The sequence below is a fragment of the Macaca mulatta genome, chromosome 8 (genome assembly GCF_049350105.2).
Source record: "Macaca mulatta isolate MMU2019108-1 chromosome 8, T2T-MMU8v2.0, whole genome shotgun sequence".
Classification (NCBI taxonomy): domain Eukaryota; kingdom Metazoa; phylum Chordata; class Mammalia; order Primates; family Cercopithecidae; genus Macaca; species Macaca mulatta.
The window spans coordinates 109,542,774-109,567,065 of record NC_133413.1 but is presented as its reverse complement, the minus strand read 5'-3'; the positions used below and the strand labels follow the sequence as shown (position 1 = coordinate 109,567,065).

At 34.4% G+C, this 24,292-nt stretch overlaps 1 protein-coding gene across 44 annotated transcripts in view; it reads right to left on the bottom strand.

The window, feature by feature from the left end:
- Positions 1 to 24,292, bottom strand: part of VPS13B (vacuolar protein sorting 13 homolog B) — an 856,590-nt gene that overhangs the window by 663,193 nt on the left and 169,105 nt on the right. For 42 of the 44 annotated variants that reach the window (XR_013397372.1, XR_013397371.1, XR_013397373.1 and 39 more), the window contains exon 17: positions 15,147 to 15,328. Coding sequence is in view for 30 of the 44 variants with exons in the window: in XM_077943895.1 (XP_077800021.1) it covers positions 15,147 to 15,328 (182 nt within the window). In the remaining 14 variants the exon portion in view is untranslated. Of the gene's footprint in view, positions 1 to 13,149; positions 13,316 to 15,146; positions 15,329 to 24,292 lie in introns of those variants that run through there. The other 2 variants (XM_077943913.1, XM_077943912.1) reach the window with 1 other exon arrangement.

The window sequence follows — 24,292 nt, the reverse complement described above, 5'->3', positions numbered from 1 at the left end:
AAGAAAATTTTATAACATCTCAAAAATATGTATCTTAGAACACATTAGAAATATTTAGCAGACATGGTGGAATTGGGGGAAGTAGTCTGAAAACAGGAATAGAAAAAGCATATCAATTTACCTCAATCTTTTTCCTAAGTGATTAAAGAACTATTCGACAACTCCAAAATCCTTTTTATATGCACACCTGGGAAGAATACCTCCGTAACTTTATTCAGAGTCACAGTGATGTGGTTTTAGACCAGATGTTTAAATGTTACAGTATGTACATTTTCTTCCCCTCTTCTAAGGCAGAAGTAAAGTAAGAGGAATATTTGACTTCACTCCACAAGAGACCTATTTAATAGTTTGGCAGTTATGTAAGTAAAGGTAGCTTGGCTAAGTCAATGTTGACGACATACAGAACGACATGATCCTAATGAGTTGGAAAATATTGGCTCTCATGAGAATAGACCAGATGCTACTGAGCTGAGAAAGCTACTGTATTATTGAATTTCATTTTTATGAGGTAAAATTTATTATTCAACCATTAAGGTATCCCACATGAAATCTTGCATAAAATACTTTAACAGTTACTTTCTGGAAAGTAGATTTTTATTTTAACATTAAGACATAACTTAAATGAGGGATTCGAATGTCCATTTGATCACCTTTAGCACAGATTTTAAAGTCTGTAAGTTATTTCCCTGCAAATACCAGATTAATGGAACTACACTGTCAACAAAATAATGAGCTTCTGAACAAGGAAAAGTGGTAGCAAGTCCTTGTTTTCCAGAGCAAAACCAAAGCCATGTGTGACTTTATATTTAAGCCTCTCGCAAAAAGACAGGGTTAGAATTTCTATGATTTAAGAGCCATCAGAAACACGAATAACAAAAATATATAATTCAATAACCTGATTAATAAATATGTATTAGCTCAAATTTTAATCTCTATCCTTTATAATTTATTATTTTAATTACATTTCCAATATTTGCTATAATTTCATTAATATTTTCTAATGAAGTAACACACTTTATCTGATCTCATTTACCAGAGGTAGTTTGGTATTGCAGACATAATAGTAACAGAAAATTCCAAGGTCTGGCTTCAAAAAATGACTTAGTCAGTGAATAGCTGTGGGATGATATTTAAGAAAAACACTAAATTGTTCTAAGCATAAATGTTCCCATCTGTAAAAAAGGATATATGATCTGCCAACAACAATGTTTCTGGTAAGAAGCCAATGAAATTAATAAATGAGAAATATCAATCTAAAATAGGTGAGCCAACTCAGTCTATCCAAGTAAATTTAATGTTATCCAGTCCTTACATTATACAGCTCACTAGATGAAAAATGCTAAGCAGACAGCTGTAAAGTATGTGAAAAGTAAATGAAAGTATAAAGTTTCATTTTTTTTTATTATTATTCTACTTTAAGTTCCGGGATACATGTGCAGAACATACAGTTTTGTTACAAAGGTATACACGTGCCATGGTGTTCACGGCACCCATCAACCCATCATCTACATTAGGCATTTCTCCTAATGCTATCCCTCCCCTAGCCCCCCAACCCCCAACAAACCCCAGTGTGTGATGTTCCCCTCCCTGTGCCCATGTGTTCCCACTGTTCAGCTCCTACTTATGAGTGAGAACATGTGGTGTTTGGTTTTCTGTTCCTGTGTTAATTTGCTTAGAATGATGGTTTCTAGCTCCATCCATCTCCCTGCAAAAACCATGAACCCATCCATTTTTATGGCTACATAGTATTCCATGGTGTATATGTGCCACATTTTCTTTATCCAGTCTATCATTGACGGACATTTGGGTTGGTTCCAAGTCTTTGCTATTGTGAATAGTGCTGCAATAAACATACAAATGCATGTGTCTTTATGTAGAATGGTTTATAATCCTTTGGGTATAGACCCAGTAATGGGATTGCTGGGTCAAATGGTATTTCTGGTTCTAGATCCTTGAGGAATTGCCACACTATCTTCCACAATGGTTAAACTAATTTACACTACCACCAACAGTGTAAAAGCATTTCTATTTCTCCACATCCTTTCCAGCATCTGTTGTTTCCTGACTTTTTAACGATCGCCATTCTAACTGGTGTGAGATAGTATCTCACTGTGGTTTTTATTTGCATTTCTCTAATGACTAGTGATGATGAGCTTTTTTTCTGTTTCTTGGCCACACAAATGTCTTCTTTTGAGAAGTGTTTATTCATATCTTTCGCACACTTTTTCATGGTATTTTTTTTCTTGTAAATGTGTTTAAGTTCCTTGTAGATTCTGAATATTAGACCTTTGTGAGATGGACAGATTACAAAAATTTTCTCCCATTCTGTAGGCTGCCTGTTCACACTGATGATAGTTTCTTTTGCTGTGCAGAGAAGCTCTTTAGTTTGATTAGATTCCATTTGTCAATTTTGGCTTTTGTTGCCATTCCTTTTGGGGTTTTAGTCACAAAGTCTTTGCCGGTGACTATGTCCTGAACGGTATTGCCTAGGTTTTCTTCTACAGTTTTTGTGGTTTTAGGCCTTACATTTAAGTCTTTAATCCATCTTGAGTTAATTTTTGTATAAGATGTAAGGAAGAGATCCAGTTTCAGTTTTCTTCATATGGCTAGTCAGTTTTCCCAAAACCATTTATTAAGCAGAGAATCCTTTCCCCATTGCTAGTTTTTGTTAGGTCTGTCAAAGATCAGATGGTTGTAGATGTGTGGTGTTATTTCTGAGGCCTCTGTTCTGTTCCATTGTTCGATATATCTGTTTTGGTACCAGTACCATGCTGTTTTGGTTACTGTAGCCTTTTAGTATATTTTAAAGTCAGGTACTGTGATGCCTCCAGCTTTGGTCTTTTTGTTTAGGACTGTCTTGGCTATACAGCCTCTTTTACGGTTCCATATGAAATTTAAAGTAGTTTTTGCCAATTCTGTGGGGAAAGTCAATGGTAGCTTGATGGGGATATATTGAATCTATAAATTACTTTGGGCAGTATGGCCATTTTCACGATATTGATTCTTCCTATCCATGAACATGGAATGATTTTCCATTTGTATGTGTCCTCTCTTATTTCCTTGTGCAGTGGTTCGTAGCTCTCCTTGAAGAGGTCCTTCACATCCCTTGTAAGTTGTATCCCTAGGTATTTTATTCTCTTTGTAGCAATTGTGAATGTTTTGGTTGTTTGTCTATTATTGGTGTATAGGAATGCTTGTGATTTCTGCACATTGATTTTGTACCCTGAGACTCTGCTGAAGTTGCTTATCAGCTTAAGGACATTTTGGGCTGAGATGATGGGGTTTTCTAAATATACAGTCATGTCATCTGCAAAGAGAGACAATTTGACTTCCTCTCTTCCCGTCTGAATACCTTTATTTCTTTCTCTTGCCTGATTGCCCTGGCCAGAACTTCTAATACTGTGTTGAATAGGAGTGCTGAGAGAGGGCATACTTTTCTTGTGCCAGTTTTCAAAGGGAATGCTTCCAGCTTTTGCCCATTCAATATGATATTGGTTTTGAGTTTGTCATAAGTAGCTCTTATTATTTTGAGATACGTTTCATCAATACCCAGTTTATTGAGAGTTTTTAGATGAAAGGGTGTTGAATTTTATTGAAGGCCTTTTCTGCATCTATTGAGATAATCATGTGGTTTTTGTCAATGGTTCTCTTTATGTGATGGATTACATTTATTGACTTGTATTATGTTGAACCAGCCTTGCATCCCAGGGATGAAGCCAACTTGATCATGGTGGATAAGCTTTTTGATGTGCTGCTGGATTTGGTTTGCCAGTATTTTATCAAGGATTTTCACATGGAAGTTCATCAGGGATATCGGCCTGAAATTTTCTTTTGTTTTTTTTTTTTTTTTTTTTGGAGACAGAGTCTCGCTCCGTTACCCAGAATGGAGTGTAATGGCGCGATCTCTGATCACTGCAAGCTCCACCTGCTGGGTTCGCGCTATTCTCCTGCCTCAGCCTCCAGAGTAGCTGGGACTACAGGTGCCTGCCACCATGCCGAGTTAATTTTTTGCATTTTTTTTTAGTAGAGACAGGGTTTCACCGTATTAGCCAGGATGGTCTCGGTCTCCTGACCTCATGACCCGCCCGCCTCAGCCTCCCAAAGTTCTGGGATTACAGTTGTGAGCCACTGCGCCCAATTTTTTTTGTTGTGTCTCTGCCAGGTTTTGGTATCAGGATGATGCTGGCCTCATAAAATGAGTTAGGGAGGAGTCTCTATTTTTCTGTTATTTGGAATAGTTTCAGAAGGAATGGCACCAGCTCTTCTTTGTAACTTTGGTAGAATTCACCTGTGAATCCATCTGGTCCTGGGCTTTTTTTTGATTGGTAGGCTGTTAATTACTGCCTTAATTTCAGAAATTGTTATTGGTCTATTCAGGGATTTGACTTCTGGCTTAGTTTTGGGAGGGTGTATGTGTCCAGGAATTTATCCATTTCTTCTAGATATCCCATTGCATTGTCACATCCATTCACAGGTCTATTGACTCCCTCCCCTTGGGAATCTGTAGAACTGAAAATATTTAGTTCTTCATACGTTTCTGTGAGCCTAGTGAGGCCTCTTGTAAATAGCTACATTAATGGGGCACAAATATATACTTTCTTCACTAAGTTCAAACAGCTACACCTAACCAATGTCTTGAATTTTATTCTTCTCTCATCAATATCTATTCATTATCCTATTTTCTTGGTTTACTCTTTGAATTTACCTTCACTCTATCATCCTTATAACTAAAACAACGGATCACCTAGACTCCAATTCTGACTGGTGTTATCTCAGTCTCCAAGAACTTTATATCCTAGAACAACTTCCATAGGTAATATCTTCAGATAGATGATTCCAGCAAGGCCTATGTCTACGACAAGAACAACAGATTAAGCCCACAGACAATAATATATTTGGCATTCGCAAGAACTCTATGAGCAGCTATAAAAATATTTTCATCATTTTATAGATGAGAAAATTAACTAAAACTTAATGAAACAAACTGACCTTTATTTAGTCATACCTATAGTTATTGAGAAAGTCTTCACACTCCAATTCAGTGATCTTTCCTAAGTGTCAATAGTTGAAAAGTGAAAATAATATGCAACAGAGATACTAAGACACTAAACCAGTATTTATATGTAACATAAAGATTAATAAAATTCAATGCACAAAATCAAATCCCTAGCAAACACCAGCATATAACTTTTTTTTATTTTAATATACTTTTAATTTGATTTTTGCAAGAGCTGAGGAAGAAGGATTCATCATTGTAGCATTATAAAACATAACTCAACATCCACAGATATTCTCCTAAAGCCTCTTAAACTCATTCACAAAATAGAAATTAGTGACTGATTCAACAATGAAAATTTATCTCTCACTTTTGTGATATAGCATTTATCAAAGAAAAAATTTTCTCACTAAAAGCACTTTGCAGTTTTGATGCTTGAAGTTAAATTTGTTATTGCTTTTGTGGCACATTAGTCCAACATTTAGAATGAGAAGACTGAGGCACAAAGTTTCTATTCTAGTCTTTTCAAATTCTTAGTAGTAATCAAGGAAGCTGATTTCAAAACTCGCTAATAAACCATAATTTATAATGAAAGAAATGGTAAAAATAGGAACTCAATTATACACATGCATTTTATAAGAATTATCAAACATCAGTAACAGTTTAATTCAGGTCAGATACTGTTATTTTGGTGGTAGTAAAAGTGAAACATACACACATTTCTTATTTGCAAACGAATGACAGAATAGGCATGGAGAAAACAAAGATAAACAGAGAAAGGAAAAAAATAGTCTAAAATTATAGCATCATAGATAATGTTGGCCAATGGGAATGAAGCTAAAGAGTAAGACCAAAAAGGATTCTGTGATATTAATAAAATGAAAAAAAATAAAAGGACTAAAAGTAATGATGATGACGAAGAATCAATATCAGTATCAAAGGGATAAACCATTTCTAAATGATAACAAGGTCCAGTGTAAAGAAGATGTACTTGAGGGTAATGAAAAAACTTAGACAAAAGTCACCATCAAAAAAGTAAAAAGATAACCCACAAAATTACAGGAAACATTTGCAAACCATATCTGATAGGAAACTTTTATCTAAAATATATAAAGAATTCTCACATTTTAAAAGAAAAAGATAAAAGAGGCAGATCTTAAAATAAGCAAAGGATTTGAAAAATTTCTCCATAGAAGAGATATAAATAGCTAATAAACACATGAAAAGATACTCGACATCATTAGCCATGAGGGAAATGAAAAGGAAAGCCATAATGATGCCACTTCACAACTACAATGATGGCTGGAACACAAAAGACAGATAACAATATGATGAGGATGTGGAGAAATTAGAACCATCACACATTGCCAATGGAAAGTACAATGATACAGCTGTTTTAGAAAACAGTCTGGCAGCTCCTCAAAAGGTTACAAATAAAATTACCATATGACCCAGCAATTATATGTATAGGTATACATACACAAAAGAAATAAAAGCATACATTCACAAAAAAAAAAAAAAAAGACCTGTACTTGAAAGTTCAAAGCAACATTATTCACAATAGTCAGAAATAGAAATAAAGCAAAGGTCCATCAACTGATTAATGAATTAACAAAATATGGTACATGGATAAAATGGAATACTATTTGGCAATAAAAAGGAATGAGCACTGACATATGCTATAATATGGGCAAACTCTGAAATAGTATGCTAAGTGGAAAAATGCACTAATATGCAGTCACAAAGAACTGCATTTTATGTAATTCATTTATATGAAGTGTCCACAATAGGCACATCCATATAGACAAAAAGTAGATTAGTATTTGCCTATTGCTGGGAAAATGGGAGGCTCCAGGAGTGATAGCTAAGGAATGCAAGGCTTCATTCAGGGATGCTGGAAACGTTCTAAAATTGATTATGGTAATGGATACACAACTCTGTGAATATATTAAAAGCCACTAAACTACATACCTGAAAAGGAATAAATAGTGTGGTACAAAAATTTTATCTAAATAAAACTGTTTTTAAAAACTTAACAGAAGGAAGGGAAAGGAAAAGAAAGAATAAAATATTTCTGACATGGAGGAGGGGAGAATACCTGGAAAAATGGTAGGAATGTGGAAGAGAATGTAATTTTTCTGTTTCAGAGCCTGCTATTGGTCTATTCAGGGATTCAACTTCTTCCTGGTTTAGTCTTGGAAGAGTGTAAGTGTCCAGGAAATTATCCATTTCTTCTAGATTTTCTAGTTTATTTGAGTAGAGTTGTTTATAGTATTCTCTGATGGTAGTTTGTATTTCTGTAGGGTCGGTGGTGATATCCCCTTTATCATTTTTTATTGCGTCTATTTGATTCTTCTCTCTTTTCTTCTTTATTAGTCTTGCTAGTGGTCTGTCAATTTTGTTGATCTTTTCAAAAAACCAACTCCTGGATTCATTGATTTTTTGGAGGGTTTTTTGTGTCTCTATCTCCTTCAGTTCTGCTCTGATCTTAGTTATTTCTTGCCTTCTGCTAGCTTTTGAATGTGTTTGCTCTTGCTTCTCTAGTTCTTTTAATTGTGATGTTAGAGTGTCAATTTTACATCTTTCCTGCTTTCTCTTGTGGGCATTTAGTGCTATAAATTTTCCTCTACACACTGCTTTAAATGTGTCCCAGAGATTCTGGTATGTTGTATGTTTGTTCTCATTGGTTTCAAAGAACATCTTTATTTCTGCCTTCATTTCGTTATGTACCCAGTAGTGACAGACTGGATTAAGAAAATGTGGCACATATACACCATGGAATACTATGCAGCCATAAAAAAGGATGAGTTTGTGTCCTTTGTAGGGACATGGATGCAGCTGGAAACCATCATTCTTAGCAAACTATCACAAGAACAGAAAACCAAACACTGCATGTTCTCACTCAAAGGTGGGAACTGAACAATGAGATCACTTGGACTCGGGAAGGGGAACATCACACACCGGGGCCTATCATGGGGAGGGGGGAGGGGGGAGGGATTGCACTGGGAGTTATACCTGATGTAAATGATGAGTTGATGGGTGCTGACGAGTTGATGGGTGCAGCACACCAACATGGCACAAGTATACATATGTAACAAACCTGCACATTATGCACATGTACCATAGAACTTAAAGTATAATAATAAAAAATAAATTTAAAAAAAAAGAATGTAATTTTTCTGAAGTACAAGTAGACTGTAATTAGCATAGTGTTAAATTCAAGGAAAAAGACTAGTGTTAAAATAAAACTAGTACTCAAAGAGAGGAAAATGTAGGAGAATGTAATCAAACAGAATTGGGTTCCAGATAGAAGAAAAAGCCATACACAGGAAAAAACTAGATACTGTTGGTCGGTAACTATCAATAATATGAATTAAGACAGCAAGTAGGAGGGTAGGCTAGAGGCATGAGATTATGATGAAAGGTGGTGTACAGTCAAACGTAGACTTTAAAAATAATGGTTCTGGGCTGGGTGTGGTGGCTCACGCCTGTAATCCCAGCACTTTGAGAGGCCGAGGTGGGCGGATCACAAGGTCAGGAGATCGAGAGCATCCTAACTAACACGATGAAACTTCATCTCTACTAAAAATACAAAAAATTAGCCAGGCATAGTGGCGGGCACCTGTAGTCCCAGCTACTCAGGAGGAAAATGGCATGAACCCAGGAGATGGAGCTTGCAGTGAGCCAAGATCGCACCACTGCACTCCAGCCTGGGTGACAGAGCGAGATTCCATCTCAAAAAATATAATAATAATAATGATAATAATAATAGTTCTTCTTTCACACATTATCAGAACCTAAGTCTGAGAGATCCAAAAATGTACACAACTTGTATAATCTCTTTATTAATGTGGGAAATGGAAACTAGTCGTAAAGCAAAGGATCACATACTTACACAAAACATATTAAACAAAGCTTAACAGTGCTGAGTACTGTGTAATGAGAGTCCTCAGATGCAAAATAATAAAATGCTAAAACTTTACACCCTATACACATACACATTTCCTGGATCTTTAGATAGAACTATTTGAAGGCACAATCCTTTAAGCACTCAGTAAGAATACAAAGCACAGAATGAGGTTTTGTTTTTTGGGGGTCGTGTGGGGGAAGACAAGAAAACTGGCCACCTGGAAATCTGGCTTTTTAAAACTGTCTTAGCTGATGGTTTCTCTTTAATCTGTTATAAATTTTGTAGGTATTTCATTTGATAAAAATAAAATTATTTGGCAAAGAAACGTCTTAACATCATTTTAATTTCTTCAACTCCTCACTATGCAAAAATTAGTCCCACTAATTTTAGGTTTCTAAATGACAGAACATCAGGTTACAAATAACAATCTGTTGTCACTTGCCTGATGAATTTTTCAATACATATGCCAGCATTCTTTTAAACACAGAATATTTGTAGAAAAGGAAATTTCAAATAAAACGCTTTTTCATAGCACAGTCCATTTCATAAATTCAGAAAAGTAAAAATGGAATAGGTTTGGCTAGGAAAAAAAATTATAAAAGCAAATTATTTCATGAGCTTACTAATATGAATGTTCAGGCTATCTAAGCCAATTAACAAAAATAAAAATTTTAAATTTTAAAAATACATTAATATTGTGAGACAATAAACCAAAAAATACTCTGAAGAAAACATCACAGGAAATAGAAATTTAGCAAATAAACAAATAAATGAATTAGACAGTTTCAGACAGTGATAAGTGCTAATGCCAAGGAAGATGTTACTGTAGAGTTAACTTATAGATGGGCTAGCATCAAAAAGGTAAGATTTTGAATAGTAAATCCATATAAAATAATGGCCAAAAGACTGGCAATAACATAGTCTACTTAAATAATCATCAAATTAAAACGTTTTTTGAAGACAAAATTCATATAACATAACCCTCATTTTTTCAACGTGTGTAATTAAATGGATTTTACCATATATATTAGGTTGGTACAAATGTAATCGTGTTTTTTGCCATTCAAATTAATGGTGATTACTTTTGTATCAACCTAATGCAAGGTTATGAATCCCATCACAACTATATAATTACAGAATATTTTCACCACCCCAAAAATAAATCTTGGGGAAAATCACAAATATGTGAAAATCAAACAACATGTTCCTAAATTACCAACAGGTAAAGATGAAATCAAAAAGTATCTTGAGACAAATGAAAATGGAAACACAAAATACACAACCTAGGAAATGCAGCTGAAGTAGTTCTAAGAAAGAAGATTACAGCAATACATGCCTAAATAAAAAAACAAATATTTCAAATAAATCACCAAACATTATACTTCAAGGAATTTAAAAAAGGTCTAAAGTCAGCAGGAGAAAGAAAATCACAAATATCAAAACAGAAATACACAGAGACTAGGAAAACAATTTTAAAAATAAAAATAAGAGTTGGATTTTTGACAAGATAAACCCTTCAATAGACTAAGAAAAAGGAGCCTGCTCAAATAAATAAAATTAAAAATAAAAGCGGAGAGATTACAGCTGATAGAAACAATGGAAATATGTAGACTCATCATAAGCGGCTACTATGAACAACACTACATCAATGGATTGGATAAGCTAAAAGAAATTAATAAATTCCTAGACACATTTAACCTATCAAGACTTAATCACGAAAGAATGGAAAATACAAGTAGACCAATAATGAGTAAGAAGAGTCAATCAGTAACAAAAAGTCCCCATCAAAGAAAAGTTCTGGACTGGATGAATTCTACCAGACATTTAAAGAACAACTAACATTGATCACTTCTCAAACTCTTCCAAAAATCTGAAGAGAGAATACTTTCAAACTCATTTTAGAAGGCTAGCATTACCCTCATACCAAAGCCAGAAAAGGGCACTACAAGAAGACAAACTTACAGACCAATATCTCTGGCGAACATAGATGTAAAAATTCTTAACAAAATATTAAATGAAATTCAACAACACATTAAAATAATCTTTTGCCATGATACAGTGGTATTTACCCACGGGATGCAAGGATGGTTTGACAAATACAACTCAATAAATATGATACACCACATTAACAAAATAAAGGACAAAAGTCATATCATCATCCCAATAGATGCAGAAAAAGCATTTGACAAAATTCAACAGCCTTTCATGATCAAAACTACTAACAGATTAGGTATAGAAGGAATGTACCTAAACACAATAAAGGACATATAGAACAAGCCCATGGCTAACATCATATGGAAGAGTGAAATGTTGAAATCTTTAAAGATAGTGACCTGATAAGAATGCTCACTCTCACTACTTCTTTTCCACACAGTACTGGAAGTCCTATTCAGAAAAACTAATCAAGAGGAAGAAATAAAAGGTATTGTAACAGAAAAAAAAGAAGTTAAATTGTCTCTACTTGTTGACAATATGATCTTATATGTAAAAATCCCGGCCAGGCATAGTGGCTCACACCTGTAATCCCAGTATTTTAGGAGGACAAGGTGGGTGAATTACTTGAGGTAAGGAGTTCAAGACCACCCTGACCAACATGGTGAAACCCCATCTCTACTAAAAATACAAAAAACCTACCCCGGTGGGGTGACGTGCCTGTAATCCCAGTTACAAACCTAGGAGATGGAGGTTGCAGTGAGCCAAGATCACACCACTGCACTCCAGCCTGGGTGACAGAGGGAGACTCCAACTCAAAAAAAAAAAAAAAAAAAAAAACAAATCCCTAAAGACTCCATCCAAAAACTTTTAGAACTGATAAGTGAATTCAGTAAAGATGTAGGTTACAAAATCAACATGTAAAAATCAGTACCATTTTTATGCATTAACATGTCCAAAACTAAAACTATCCATAAAAGAAATTAGGAAAACAATCCCATTTATAATAGCAAAAACAAAAATACATAGATATAAATTTAACCAAGGATATGAAAGATCTATGTACTGAAAAGTATAACACACTGATTAAAAAAAAAAAAACTAAAAAAAAAAAAAAACCACAAATAAATGGAAAGGTGTTCTGTTCTACTGAAATGAGAGAACTAATGTTAAAATGTCCATGTTACCCAAAACAAGCTACAGATTCAATGCAACCCCTATCAAAATTCTAATGTCATTTTTCACAGAAATAGTAAAAAAAATCCATAAATTCATACGGAATAAAATACCTCAAAGAACCAAAGCAATCTTAAACAAAAAAGAATAAAGCTGAAAAAAAATCACACTATCTGACTTTATACTAAAAAGCTATAGCAATCAAAACAGCATGGTACTGTCATGAAGACAGACAGACAGACACATCAACCTACAAAACAAGACAGAATTCAAAATAAACCCACACATTTACGGACAATTGATTTTTGATGAAGATGCCAAGAATATACAATAGGGAAAGAACAGATTCTTCAATAAATGCTGCTGGGAAAACTGGATATCTACATGCAGAACAATGAGATTGAATCCTTATCTAACACCATGAGGAAAAACCAATTCAGAAGGGATTAAAGACTTAAATATAAGACCTGAAACTGTAAATCTACTAGAAGAAACTTACGGACAAAGCTTCATTGGTCTGGGCATTGACTATAACCCTGAAAGCACAGGAAATGAAAGCAATAACAGAAAAATGGAACTGCATCAAACAAAAACTTCTGCACAGCAAAAGAAACAACAGAACGAAGGAAGAACACAGAAACTGCGAGAAAAATTTGCAGACCATCCCTCTGATAAAGAGTTGTTATCCAAAATATCTAAGGAACTCAACTCAATAATAAGAAAATGAATACGCAATTTTAAAATGGCACAGGACCTGAACAGACATTTCTCAAAAGGTGACAAATGGCCGACAGATGACAAATGGTGACAAATGAACAATGCAAATGGCCAACATCTAAATGGTTCATACAAATGACCAACAAGTTTATGAATACATACTCAACATCATTGATTACTAGAGAAATGTAAATTAAATTCACAATGAGATATAACCACATACCTGTTAGAATGGCCATTTTCAAAATGATGAAAGGTAAGTGTTAGCAAGGATGTGGAGAAAAAGAGAATACCATTGGTGGGAATGAAAATTAGTACAACCTTCACGCCTGTAATCCCAGCACTTTGGGAGGTTGAGGCAGGCGGATCATGAGGTCAAGAGATAGAGACCATCCTGGCCAACACGGTGAAACCCCGTCTCTACTAAAAATACAAAAAATTAGCTGGGTGTGGTGGCGCACACCTGTAGTCCCAGCTACTCAGGAGGCTGAGGCAGGAGAATCACTTGTACCTGGGAGGTAGATGTTGCAGTGAGCCGAGATCATGTCACCGCACTCCAGCCTGGCAACAGAGCAAGACTCCGTCTCAAAAAAACAAAAAAAAAAGAAAAGAAAAAAGAAAATTAGTACAACCATTATGGAAAATGGTATGGAAGTTCCTCAAAAATCTAAAAATATAACTAGCATATGATCCACCAATCCCACTTCTGGGTATATGTCCAAAGAAAATGAAATCATGTTAGAGAGATATCTGCACACCCATGTTCACTGTACAACAGCCAAGATATGGAATCAGTATTAGTGTCCATCAAGGGATGAGTGGATAAAGAAAATATGGCATATATCCACAATAGATTACTATTCTGCCTTAAAAAAAGAAGGAAAATCTGTCGTTTAAGACAACACAGTTGAACCTGGAGGACATTATACTAAGTGAAATAAGCCAGGTACTGCAGGATCTCACTTAAATGTGGTATCTAAAAAAGTCAAACTCATAGAAGTAGAGAGTAGAATGGTGGTTAGAGTAGAATGGTGGTTACCAAATGTAGGCGGAATGGAGTGGGGGTTGGTATGTAATAGGAAGATGCTGTTCAAAGGGTACAAAGTTTCAGTTAAGAGCAGTAAGTTCAATTCAAAAAGAGGATACAAATATGTATGTCTGTGTGTGTGTTTATATACACAATAAAATTTGCATGCTACTTCCAGGGATTCAGAAAACTCTTAAGTCCTTTCATAAGCTCCAAGTGAAGAACCTCTAGCCTACTGCAACATTTATCTTGTTATTCTTTATATAATGCTAAAAGCCAGTACCAGAACTACTACAACTTGAGCATTCCTAATCTGAAAACCCCAAATCTGAAATGCTCCAAAATTCAAAACTCTTTGGGCACTGACATGATACAAGTAGAAAATTCCACACCTGACCTCATGTGATTAAGTCACACAAATTATTAAAAATATTGTATAAAATTGCCTTCAGAAGATGTGTATAAGATGTAAATGAAATGCAAATGAATTTCATATTTAGACTTGAGTCACAACTCCAGGATATCTCATTATGTAAGGGCAAATATTCCAAATCTGAAAAAAATGTGAAATTGGAATCACTCTGGTACCAAGCACTTTGGAAAAGGGATAATCAACCTGTATTTTACATTAGTTAATGGGTAGGCCAAATAAGAAAACTCTAATTTGTATGTCAGGTCTGAAATTAAAACCTTCAAAAGCATCATATAAGAACAAAAGTCGCTTTATTTTAACAGATAAATTTAAAATAATGTTACTTTAAGCATAATTACACTTAAATTATAACCTTTAAAAACTACTTTCATGTTACTGACAAATATAACATTATTATTTTGAACTGAAACAACTTTAAAAAGCTTCTATAATTTTTTATTTACATGCAAACTGAATGATAAGAAGATATCTCTTATAGTGACATCAAAGCAGAAATTTGTATTTTTAGTAGTTAATTAACTCATTAAGGGTGTCAGATTAATGCTTTTCAAACACACACACGAAAAAATTTGTTTACCAAACTAACCAAGTATTACAAGTAAGAATTTATTTCATTTTACCAGTATAATAAAAAATACTGTACTTATAATTTGGTTATCATTTCAAACACATACATTGATACCCTCAAAAGTTATCCAAAGGGTAAATTATACAAGAAGCTGGTGAAAAATAATCTTTTGCAATTATGAAACACACGCAGAAATAGGTACAAGGAAATAAAACTGGATGGCTTAACTCATAATCTGGATTTTAAGCATAAACTATAAATATCTACATTCACAGAAACGTATTACAATTTAAGTTGACCATGCTAGACATATGATTTTCATAATAAAATATTAATTGCCTCTAACACAAATTTTCCATATACTTATCAAAAAGATTGTGCTCTTACCTATACTTAGGAAGACTTCATTTATCAAAGCTTCAATCACTGCAGAAGAGCTGACACTTCCAAGATGAGACCAACTTTGATATATTGCTTGCAAGAGAAGTGTCTGTGCTCTTGTAGCTTGAATTGTGAGATTTGGAAGTTCAAATATACCTTCAGTTATAGCAATCTGAGATCTTTTGGTCCTGCACAAGAAAACAGAAAGAATCACAATAGAATAAACAGTATTTACAGACAACAAAATACTAAATGACTTAGGTTGCAAGGGAAGAAAGGGTATACATCCAAAGTATTTTAAAATGTGATTAAACAAAATAGATATGCAATTCTGCTAACTTTAAGTTTCACTATTTCAGGAACTCTGAATAATAAAATATAAAAATACAAACTAGAATGATGTCCATACACACATATTCACCTACACATACACTGCTCAAGCAATTACTACATAATCAAGGCAATCATTCTAAGTAAAAATAAAAATAGTGCTTGTTAACACTTAGAAAGGATTTACTAGCAAATCTGCATTGTTCTAAATTTCTTTTATCTATTAACACGTTGAATCCTGCCATAATAACTCTATGAGGGAGGTACTATCATTATACTAGTTTTTCAAATGGGAAAACCAAGACACACACAGATATATTAAGGTATCAAATGTCATACTACTAAAAAAAGGAAAAATTAGAATTTAAATCCAGGCAACCTGATCCACAGCCCTCTACCCTCTCTCAGAAGTATTTATGAAGTATTTACATTATATGCAGACTGTACTTGATAGTAACATGGAAAATCATTTTTAAAATTTCTGCCCTGGAATATCTAATTTGTTGATCCCTTATTCATTTGGTTTTGTCTATGAATAAAGTGAATTACGTAATTAAATTTTCTAAATAACAAAGCCTCAAAGTAAGGAAATATTTCAATATGTTTGTGAGCAACAAGTTTATACTGAAGGTTAATTAAGCGTGCAAGATAAAATAGAAGAACAATAAAACAAAAGATAGATACAAAAAAAATCAGGATGCTACTATAGTAGACTGTAACCTGCTCTTTCCTCAACCTCACAAACCCTCCATCATTTGTCATTTTCCCAACTGTAACCACACATGGAGAGTACAGAACATCTCTTGTATATCACCTAAAAAGCTTCTCACCCTATCTCGTATTCTGGCCACTGCTATGGAGACCAATTCAAGGCACAGTTTCATTTGCATTGCCTAAAGCCACCAGGCATAGCATGAGACACCAGCAAACTACTTTGCAATCATACATGCAGAAGACAGAAATGTAGAAACAAACGCCTCCCTCTCTTCTCCCACTACCTGACTAGTCTCTGAGGAGTTCCCAGGAAATCAAGGACCAGGAAAGATAAAACACTAAAATAGGCCCGGCGCGGGGGCTCACGCCTGTAATCCCAGCACTTTGGCAAGCCAAGGCGGGCGGATCACAAGGTCAGGAGCTTGAGACCAGCCTGACCAACATGGTAAAACCCCGTCTCTACTAAAAATACAAAAATTAGCTGGGCGTGGTGGCGCATGCTTGTAATCCCAGCTACTCAGGAGCCTGAGGCAGGAGAATTGCTTGAACTCAGGAGGCGGAGACTGCAGTAAGCCTAGATCGAGATCATGCCACTGCATTCCAGCCTGGGCGACAGAGAGAGACTCCGTCTCAAAAAATAAAAAATAAAAAAAAAGAGAGAGAGAGAGAGACTAAAATAACTGAACAAAGCTTTAATGGGATGTGGGATGTGGGACACTATCAAGCAATTTGAAGAAAACTATAAACCCAAATATCCCAGAAGTTCAACAAACCCCAAGCAGAAGAGAATTAAAAACACAGCAAGGCACATTATTACCAAATTGTTGAAAACTAGTGTTAAGGAGAAAAACACATCACGTGTTTCTTTAATCAAATTGCTGAAAACTAGTGTTAAGGAGAAAAATACATCACGTGTTTCTTTAATCAAATTGCTGAAAACTAGTGTTAAGGAGAAAAACACATCACATGTAAAGAAACAAAGCTAGAAAATGAAAGCAGACTCTTCATCAGAAATCATGCACAACAGAAGACAACAGAATAACATGACTGAAATGCAGAAAGAAAAAGGAAAAACGGTCAGCCTAGAATCCAAAATTCAGAAAAAAAATCTTTTAAAAATGTTAGCAAAAGAGTTTTTTTATGACTAAACACTGGGAAAATTCCTCACCAGCATATCTGTACTACAAAAAAATGTTAAAGAAAATTCTTCAGGCTAAATGAATGTGATACCAGATGGAAACATTTGTGGCTCTACACAAAGAAATGTGAAGAGTGCTGGGAATGGTAAATACATGGGTGAATTAAAAAAAAAAAAAAAGAAGAAGAAGAAGGAGGAGGAGGAGGAGGAGGAGGAGGAGGAGGAGGAGGAGGAAGAAGAAGAAGAAGAAGAAGAAGAAGAAGAAGAAGAAGAAGAAGAAGAAGAAGAAGAAGAAGAAAGAAACATTCTCATCTTCTAACAAGATTAAGAATTAACTGTTTAAAGCAAAAATCATAACAACACAGTTCAGAGTTTATAACATATGTAAAAGTAGAATGCATAATGCCAATAGCCAAGGATAGGAAGAGGGAAATGGAGGTTCTTACACAATGTATGACACAGAATGACATTATTTGAAGATAGCTGTGATAAGTAAAAGATGTAAACTGTAAAACCAAGGACAACTAAAGCCATAAAACTAAAAGGTAAAACTAATAAAGGCAATAGTGGAGACAGAGTGGAATAAGAATGAAATAGAGAGGATGAAACGGAATCAATCTAAATAAAGTTGGGAAAAGAAAAAAAGAAAACAAACAATAGATGGGACAACTAGAAAACAAACAGCAAGATACTAGAACTAAACCCCAAAAGATGGTATTATGTTAAGTCTGAAACACTTAAGCATACCAGTTCAAGGAAGAGATGCTCAGATTATACTGAAAAAAAAAAAAAAAAGACCAATTATATATCCACTTTAAATATAAAGTAGATAGGTTAAAAATAAAGGGGATAGGAGCATGAAGGAGTAAACGAACCAGCAAAAGAAACACCACATAATTCTAATCAAAAAGAGTCATGCATTAATATTAGACAAAGTAAACTTTGGAACAAAGACTATTACCATGGATATAGAGAGATTTTTTTTTTTTTTTTTTTTTTTTTTTGAGACAGAGTCTCGCTTAGTCGCCCAGGCTGGAGTGCAATGGCGCGATCTCGGCTCACTGCAAGCTCCGCCTCCCGGGTTCACGCCATTCTCCTGCCTCAGCCTCCCGAGTAGCTGGGACTACAGGCGCCCGCCGCCTCGCCCGGCTAATTTTTTGCATTTTTAGTAGAGACGGGGTTTCACCGTGTTAGCCAGGATGGTCTCGATCTCCTGACCTCGTGATCCGCCCGCCTCGGCCTCCCAAAGTGCTGGGATTACAGGCGTGAGCCACCGCGCCCGACCGAGAGATTTTTTCATAATGATAACATGGTTAAGTTTGTAGGCACTACAGATGTCCGAAATACATACATTTTTTAAAATACATAACTGAAAACAGGAATAGACAAATCGAAAACCTGAAGATTTCAATACTCCTCTCTCGGGAACTGATAAAACAAATAGAACGTAAGTAAAGAATTAAAAACAAAACCACTACTATGAATCAATTTGGCCAAACTGACATTTGTAGTCTGTGGGTGTCATACTGCATGTGAGATGGGTATCTTGACGACAGCCTTCCACTGGGACTTGGTTTTTTATCTAGTTTGCCTCTCTGTGCCTTTTAATTGGAGAATTTAGCCTATTTACATTCAAGGTTAGTATTAGTATGTGTAGATTTGACCCTGTCATCATTAAGTTACCTGTTTACTACGGAGACTTGTTTGTATGGTTGCTTTATAATGTCACTGTTCTGTGTACTTAAGTGTTATTTTATAGTGCCTGGTAATGGTCTTTCCTTTTCATATTTAGTGCTTTTTTTCAGGAGCTTTTCTAAGACAGGTCCGGGAGTCACAAATTCTCTCAGCATTTGCTTGTCTGAAAAGGATCTTCTTTCTCTTTCACTTACGAAGCTTAGTTTGACCAGATAAGAAATTCTTGGTTGGAATTTCTTCTCTTTAAGAATGTTGAATAGTGACCACCAATCTCTTCTGGCATGTGGGATTTCTCCTGAGAGATTCACTTTTGTTCTGATGTGCTTCCTTTTGAAGGTGATTTGACGTTTCTCTCTAGCTGCCTTTAACATATTTTCTTTCATTTCGACCTTGGAAAATCTGATGATTATGTGTCTTAGAGATGATCTTCTTGTGAAGTATATTACTTCACAGAGAGGTTCTCTGCGTTTCCTGAATTGGAATATTGGCTCTAGCTAGATTGGGGAAGTTCTCATGAATCATACGCTGAAATATGTTTTCCATGTTGCATCCATTCTCCCCATCTCTTTCAGGGACACCAATGGATCATATATTTAGTCTCTTTACATAATCCTATATTGCTCAGAGGTTTTGTTCATAACTTTTTATTCTTTTTTTCTCTATTCGTGTCTGACTGTCTTATTTCAGAAAGTCAACATTCAAGCTCTCTTTCCTCTGAGTGGTCTATTCTGCTACTAATACTTGTGATTGCATTATGAAATTCTTGTAGTGTGTTTTTCAGCTTTATCAGGTAGTTCTTGTCTACACTAGCTATTTTGTCTGTCAATGGCTGTATTGTCTTACTGTGATTCTTAGCTTCCTAGGATTGGGTTTCAACATACTCCTGCATCTTGGTGATCTTTGTTTCTAACCATATTCTGAATTCTATTTCTGTCATTTCAGATGTCTTGAGTTCAGAAGTTGAAGACCAGACTGGGCAACATGGCAAAACCCCATCTCTATTTTTTTTTCCTTTTAATAAGTGAGGGGAAAAAATGAATAAGTGAGTTCACCAAGGTTGCAAGACACAAGGCAATTACACAAAAAACACTTTAGTAAATGTACACTTACAACGATCAACCCAAAACTGAAATTAAGAAAACAATTCCATTAACAGTACTAAAAAAATAAAATAAAATACTTAGGAATAAATTTAACAAAGAGGTGTAAAATTTGCACACTTAAAACTACAAAATATTGTTGCAGGAAATTTTAAAAGACTTTAAAAAATGGGAAGACATCCCATGTTTATGGATTGGAAAACTTAACAATTTTAAAATGGCAACACTCTCCAAATTGATCAACAGATTCCATTCAATCCCTATCAAAACCCTAGCTACCTATTTTGAAAAAATGAACAAGGTAACCCCAAAATTCATATGGAGTTGCAAGGGACCTCAAATAGCAAAAACAATCTTTAAAAAGAAGAACAAAGTTGGAAAACTCACACTTCCCAATTTCAAAACTTACTACAAAGGGACAGTAATTAAAACAGTATCATACTTGCATAAAGATAAAACATGTAGATGAATGCACTAAAATTGACAATGGAAATAAAACCATACATCTATGGTCAATTGATTTTTGATAAGGATGTCAAGAACAATCAATGGGAAAAGAACAGTATTTTCAGCAAATAGTTTTGGAACAACTGGATATGCTCATACAAAAGAATAAATTTGGACTAATACCTCAAGTCATACACAAAAATTCAAAATGGATGAAAGAGGTAAAATTACAACGGTCTTAGAAGTAGGCAGAGTTATAAATCTCCACAATCTTGAATTAGACAATAGTTGCTTATCTATAACAAGCAAAAGCCACAAAATAAAAAAGATAAATTGGACTTCATTAGAATTTTGAACTTTTGTGAATCAAGAGATACTATCAAGAAAATGAAAAGGCAAGTTACAGCATGGGAGAAATATTTGCAAATCATTTATCTGATAAGGGTCTAGTTTCCAGAATATAAAAAAAAAACTCTCATAATTCAACAAGAACAAGATACACAGCCCAATTTTTAAACTGAACGTAGGACGTGAAAAGACACTTGACAAAGAAGATATACAAATGGCCAATAAGCACAGGTAAAAATGTTCAACATTGTTAGACATCAGGGAAATGAAAATGAAAACCACTAGATACCACTTTGTACCCGTCAGAAGGGATGTAATTTTAAAAAATAAAAATAAACAGAAAATAACAAGTATGGCCTGAATAGGTAGAAATGGGAACATCACACACAGTGGTATAAGTTACTATGTAAAACACAATTTTGCAATTTGTAAAAAAGATGAACATTGAGTTACCATATGACCCAGCAATTATATTCATAGGTGTATACATACCCAAGAGGACTGAAAACATGTTAATACCAAAAAAATTGCACATGAATGTTCATTGCGGCAGTATTCTTAGCCAAAAAATGAGAATAACACAAATGTACCCCAACTGATGAATAAACAAAATGTATTTGATCCACAAAAGGAATATTATCCGGTCATAAAAAAATGAAACACTGATACATGCTATAACATGGAAGAACCTTTAAAGCATTACATTAACTGAAAGAAATCAGACCAAAAAGTCACATATTATATCATTCTGCTAATATAAAATGTCCAGACTCATAGAGACAGAATTTCTTTTTTGAGGTTTTGAAAATGTTCTGGAATTAGATAGTGGTGATGACTGCACAAAACTGTGAATATAGTAAAAACCACTTAATTGTACACTTTAAAATGATGAAATTTATGTTGTAAATTTTAGCTCAGTGAAAACAAACTAGCTCCCTAAAGTATTAGAACTCTGTTCTTAGCAAAACTGATTCAAATACCATGCTTTCCCTCACTAAAAAATAAAATAAAAATAAAAAAGTCAAAACGACAAAAATAAAAGCCTAGGATCACCCCTCCCTCTGTCTGTCTCTGTCTCTGTCACTCTCTCTCTCTCTTTTTAAGACAGGGTCTCACTCTGTAGCCCTGGCTGGAATACAGTAGCATGATCATGTTTCACTGCAGCCTCCATCTCCCAGGCTTAAGCAATCCTCCCACCTCAGTCTCCTGAGTAGCTGAGACTATAGGTGCATACCAGCATGCCTGGCTAATTTTTATTTTTTTATAGAGACAGGATCTCACTACGTTGCCCAGGCTGGTCTCAAACTCCTGGGCTCAAGCAATCCTCCTGCCTCAGCCTCCCAAAGTGTTGGGATTACAGGCATGAGTCATTGCAGCCAGCCTACCCATCTCTCTTAATCAGTATGTAAGATCAATCAAATACACAGTTGCCCAATAAGAAAGCCACTATCTCATCCAACAACTTTCAAATCCTTAATAGCGACATGTGACACTACCTAAATGTGTCCCTCAATCTACAATCCTGATCATATTTGGCTATAAAAGCCAAAGGATTAGAAAGAATGAACCAGAAAATAAATATGCAGTAAATAAAAGATCCCTTAAACCAAACAGGTAAAGTAGTAGAGATCAAAAGAAATAGAAGGATAAACAAATATGACTCAATTCATAAACCTGAATGTTAATTATCCTTATGATTTCCTTTTGCTTTTCCAACATTTAGACCATTTTTAAAGACATTTTCTTTTCTTTCTCATTTTCCTTTGTATTCTATACGCATTTTAAAATAGTTAACTAGGTCTCTCCACTATGTTCTCAAATTTCTGTTCAAATTCCTGAAACACCCCTCACCCCTGCACCAAAAACCCACATTTTATTAGTGATAAGTAGTGAAGAACACGGACATTTGGAATACCTCCTATAATACAAAAATGTACAATTAATCTATCTTCAGGCACTCTGTGGCAATTAGGAGGTCCTATCATGTAGCAAGAGCCATGTTCATATAACTACAGCAGTAAGTATTTATATGGCAAAATTATAGACGGGATTCATTTTTTTTATAAGCAGGTCTTTACTATTTCATAATAAATTCAGCTACCGTATATCGTACTCTTTCAAGCCAGCTTATATCACCTAAAATTTTCCCAAATGGATAACATAGACTTGAATAAAAACTTAAACACATGCAAATTCAGAAAGATTAATATATTGTACATTGTAGTAATGCCCAAGGGTAAGGAAAAATTCTATCCTTCAGATTTATTTTAATATCAAACAAGAAGCTTACTTTGTACAAAAGTTAGAATTCAAAAATAAACACGCCAATTATACACACAGGGTATGTCTTTGTGGTTTATTTTTCAGCTGTAACCCACAACAAATAAAAATACATTCTATTTATACTTCTGTTAGATACTCCAGTAGTATTTAAACTGACATAAATAAATCTGAAATGACTTAGCAATAGATGGTATCCTACACAATTATCTGTTAATGTAACAATACCAATGAAGAGGGGTTTTTCTCTTTTGCTTTTGTCAATTTTGAAATATTTATAACCAGTTAACAAATGTAGAAAATAACAAATACTTTAATGTATCTATTACCAATTCATCAAGCCATAACATTATACCATATTCACCTCAAAAAATTTTTTAAAGATCAACAGCTTTTACAACTTTATTTAAACTATTTGTGGGACTCATTAAAATGTCAATAAAAAGTGTATTTTTCCATGTGATTTATACCACTACATATTTATTAAACTTTACTTAAAACAAAACAGTTCAATATAAATTCATACTAAAAATTTCTAACTTCTGGACTTACCTAATATTTTGAAATATCACTAAATTTCCATTTTAACAGTTAAGCTGTTGAATATAAAATAATTTCTTTAACACATGCCTATTCCTCATATCCAGAAGTCTTAGTCTGAACATATGTTCATTTTACAGAATAGGTTTAAAAACTATCAATTCAAACATTACTCTCTAGGGAAAAATAAATCCTAGTGTAACTAGTGGGATAAACAACTCATTAAAACTCAACTTGGACAAACTCCAGGATAAATTAAAGGAAATAGAAACAAGTAGGTCTTGATTGTATAGTAGCAAAGACTAATAATGAATATGGCCTAATTAACAAATACTTTGAAAGACTTTGCTTGTACCATTTGTTGACAAACTATAACAGAGAGCTGATGAAATTTCAGGACCAAACTGGCATTTCTATTTAAAAAAAAAATTCCTTCTTCTAAATGTTAAATAAAAATGATGGAAGTGTAGTTCTTACTACTTGATGCAAAGAAATTAAACAATCCATTCAAGTTCATAGGGATACCATTAAATTTTTGCCATATGTACACTTGAACAGCC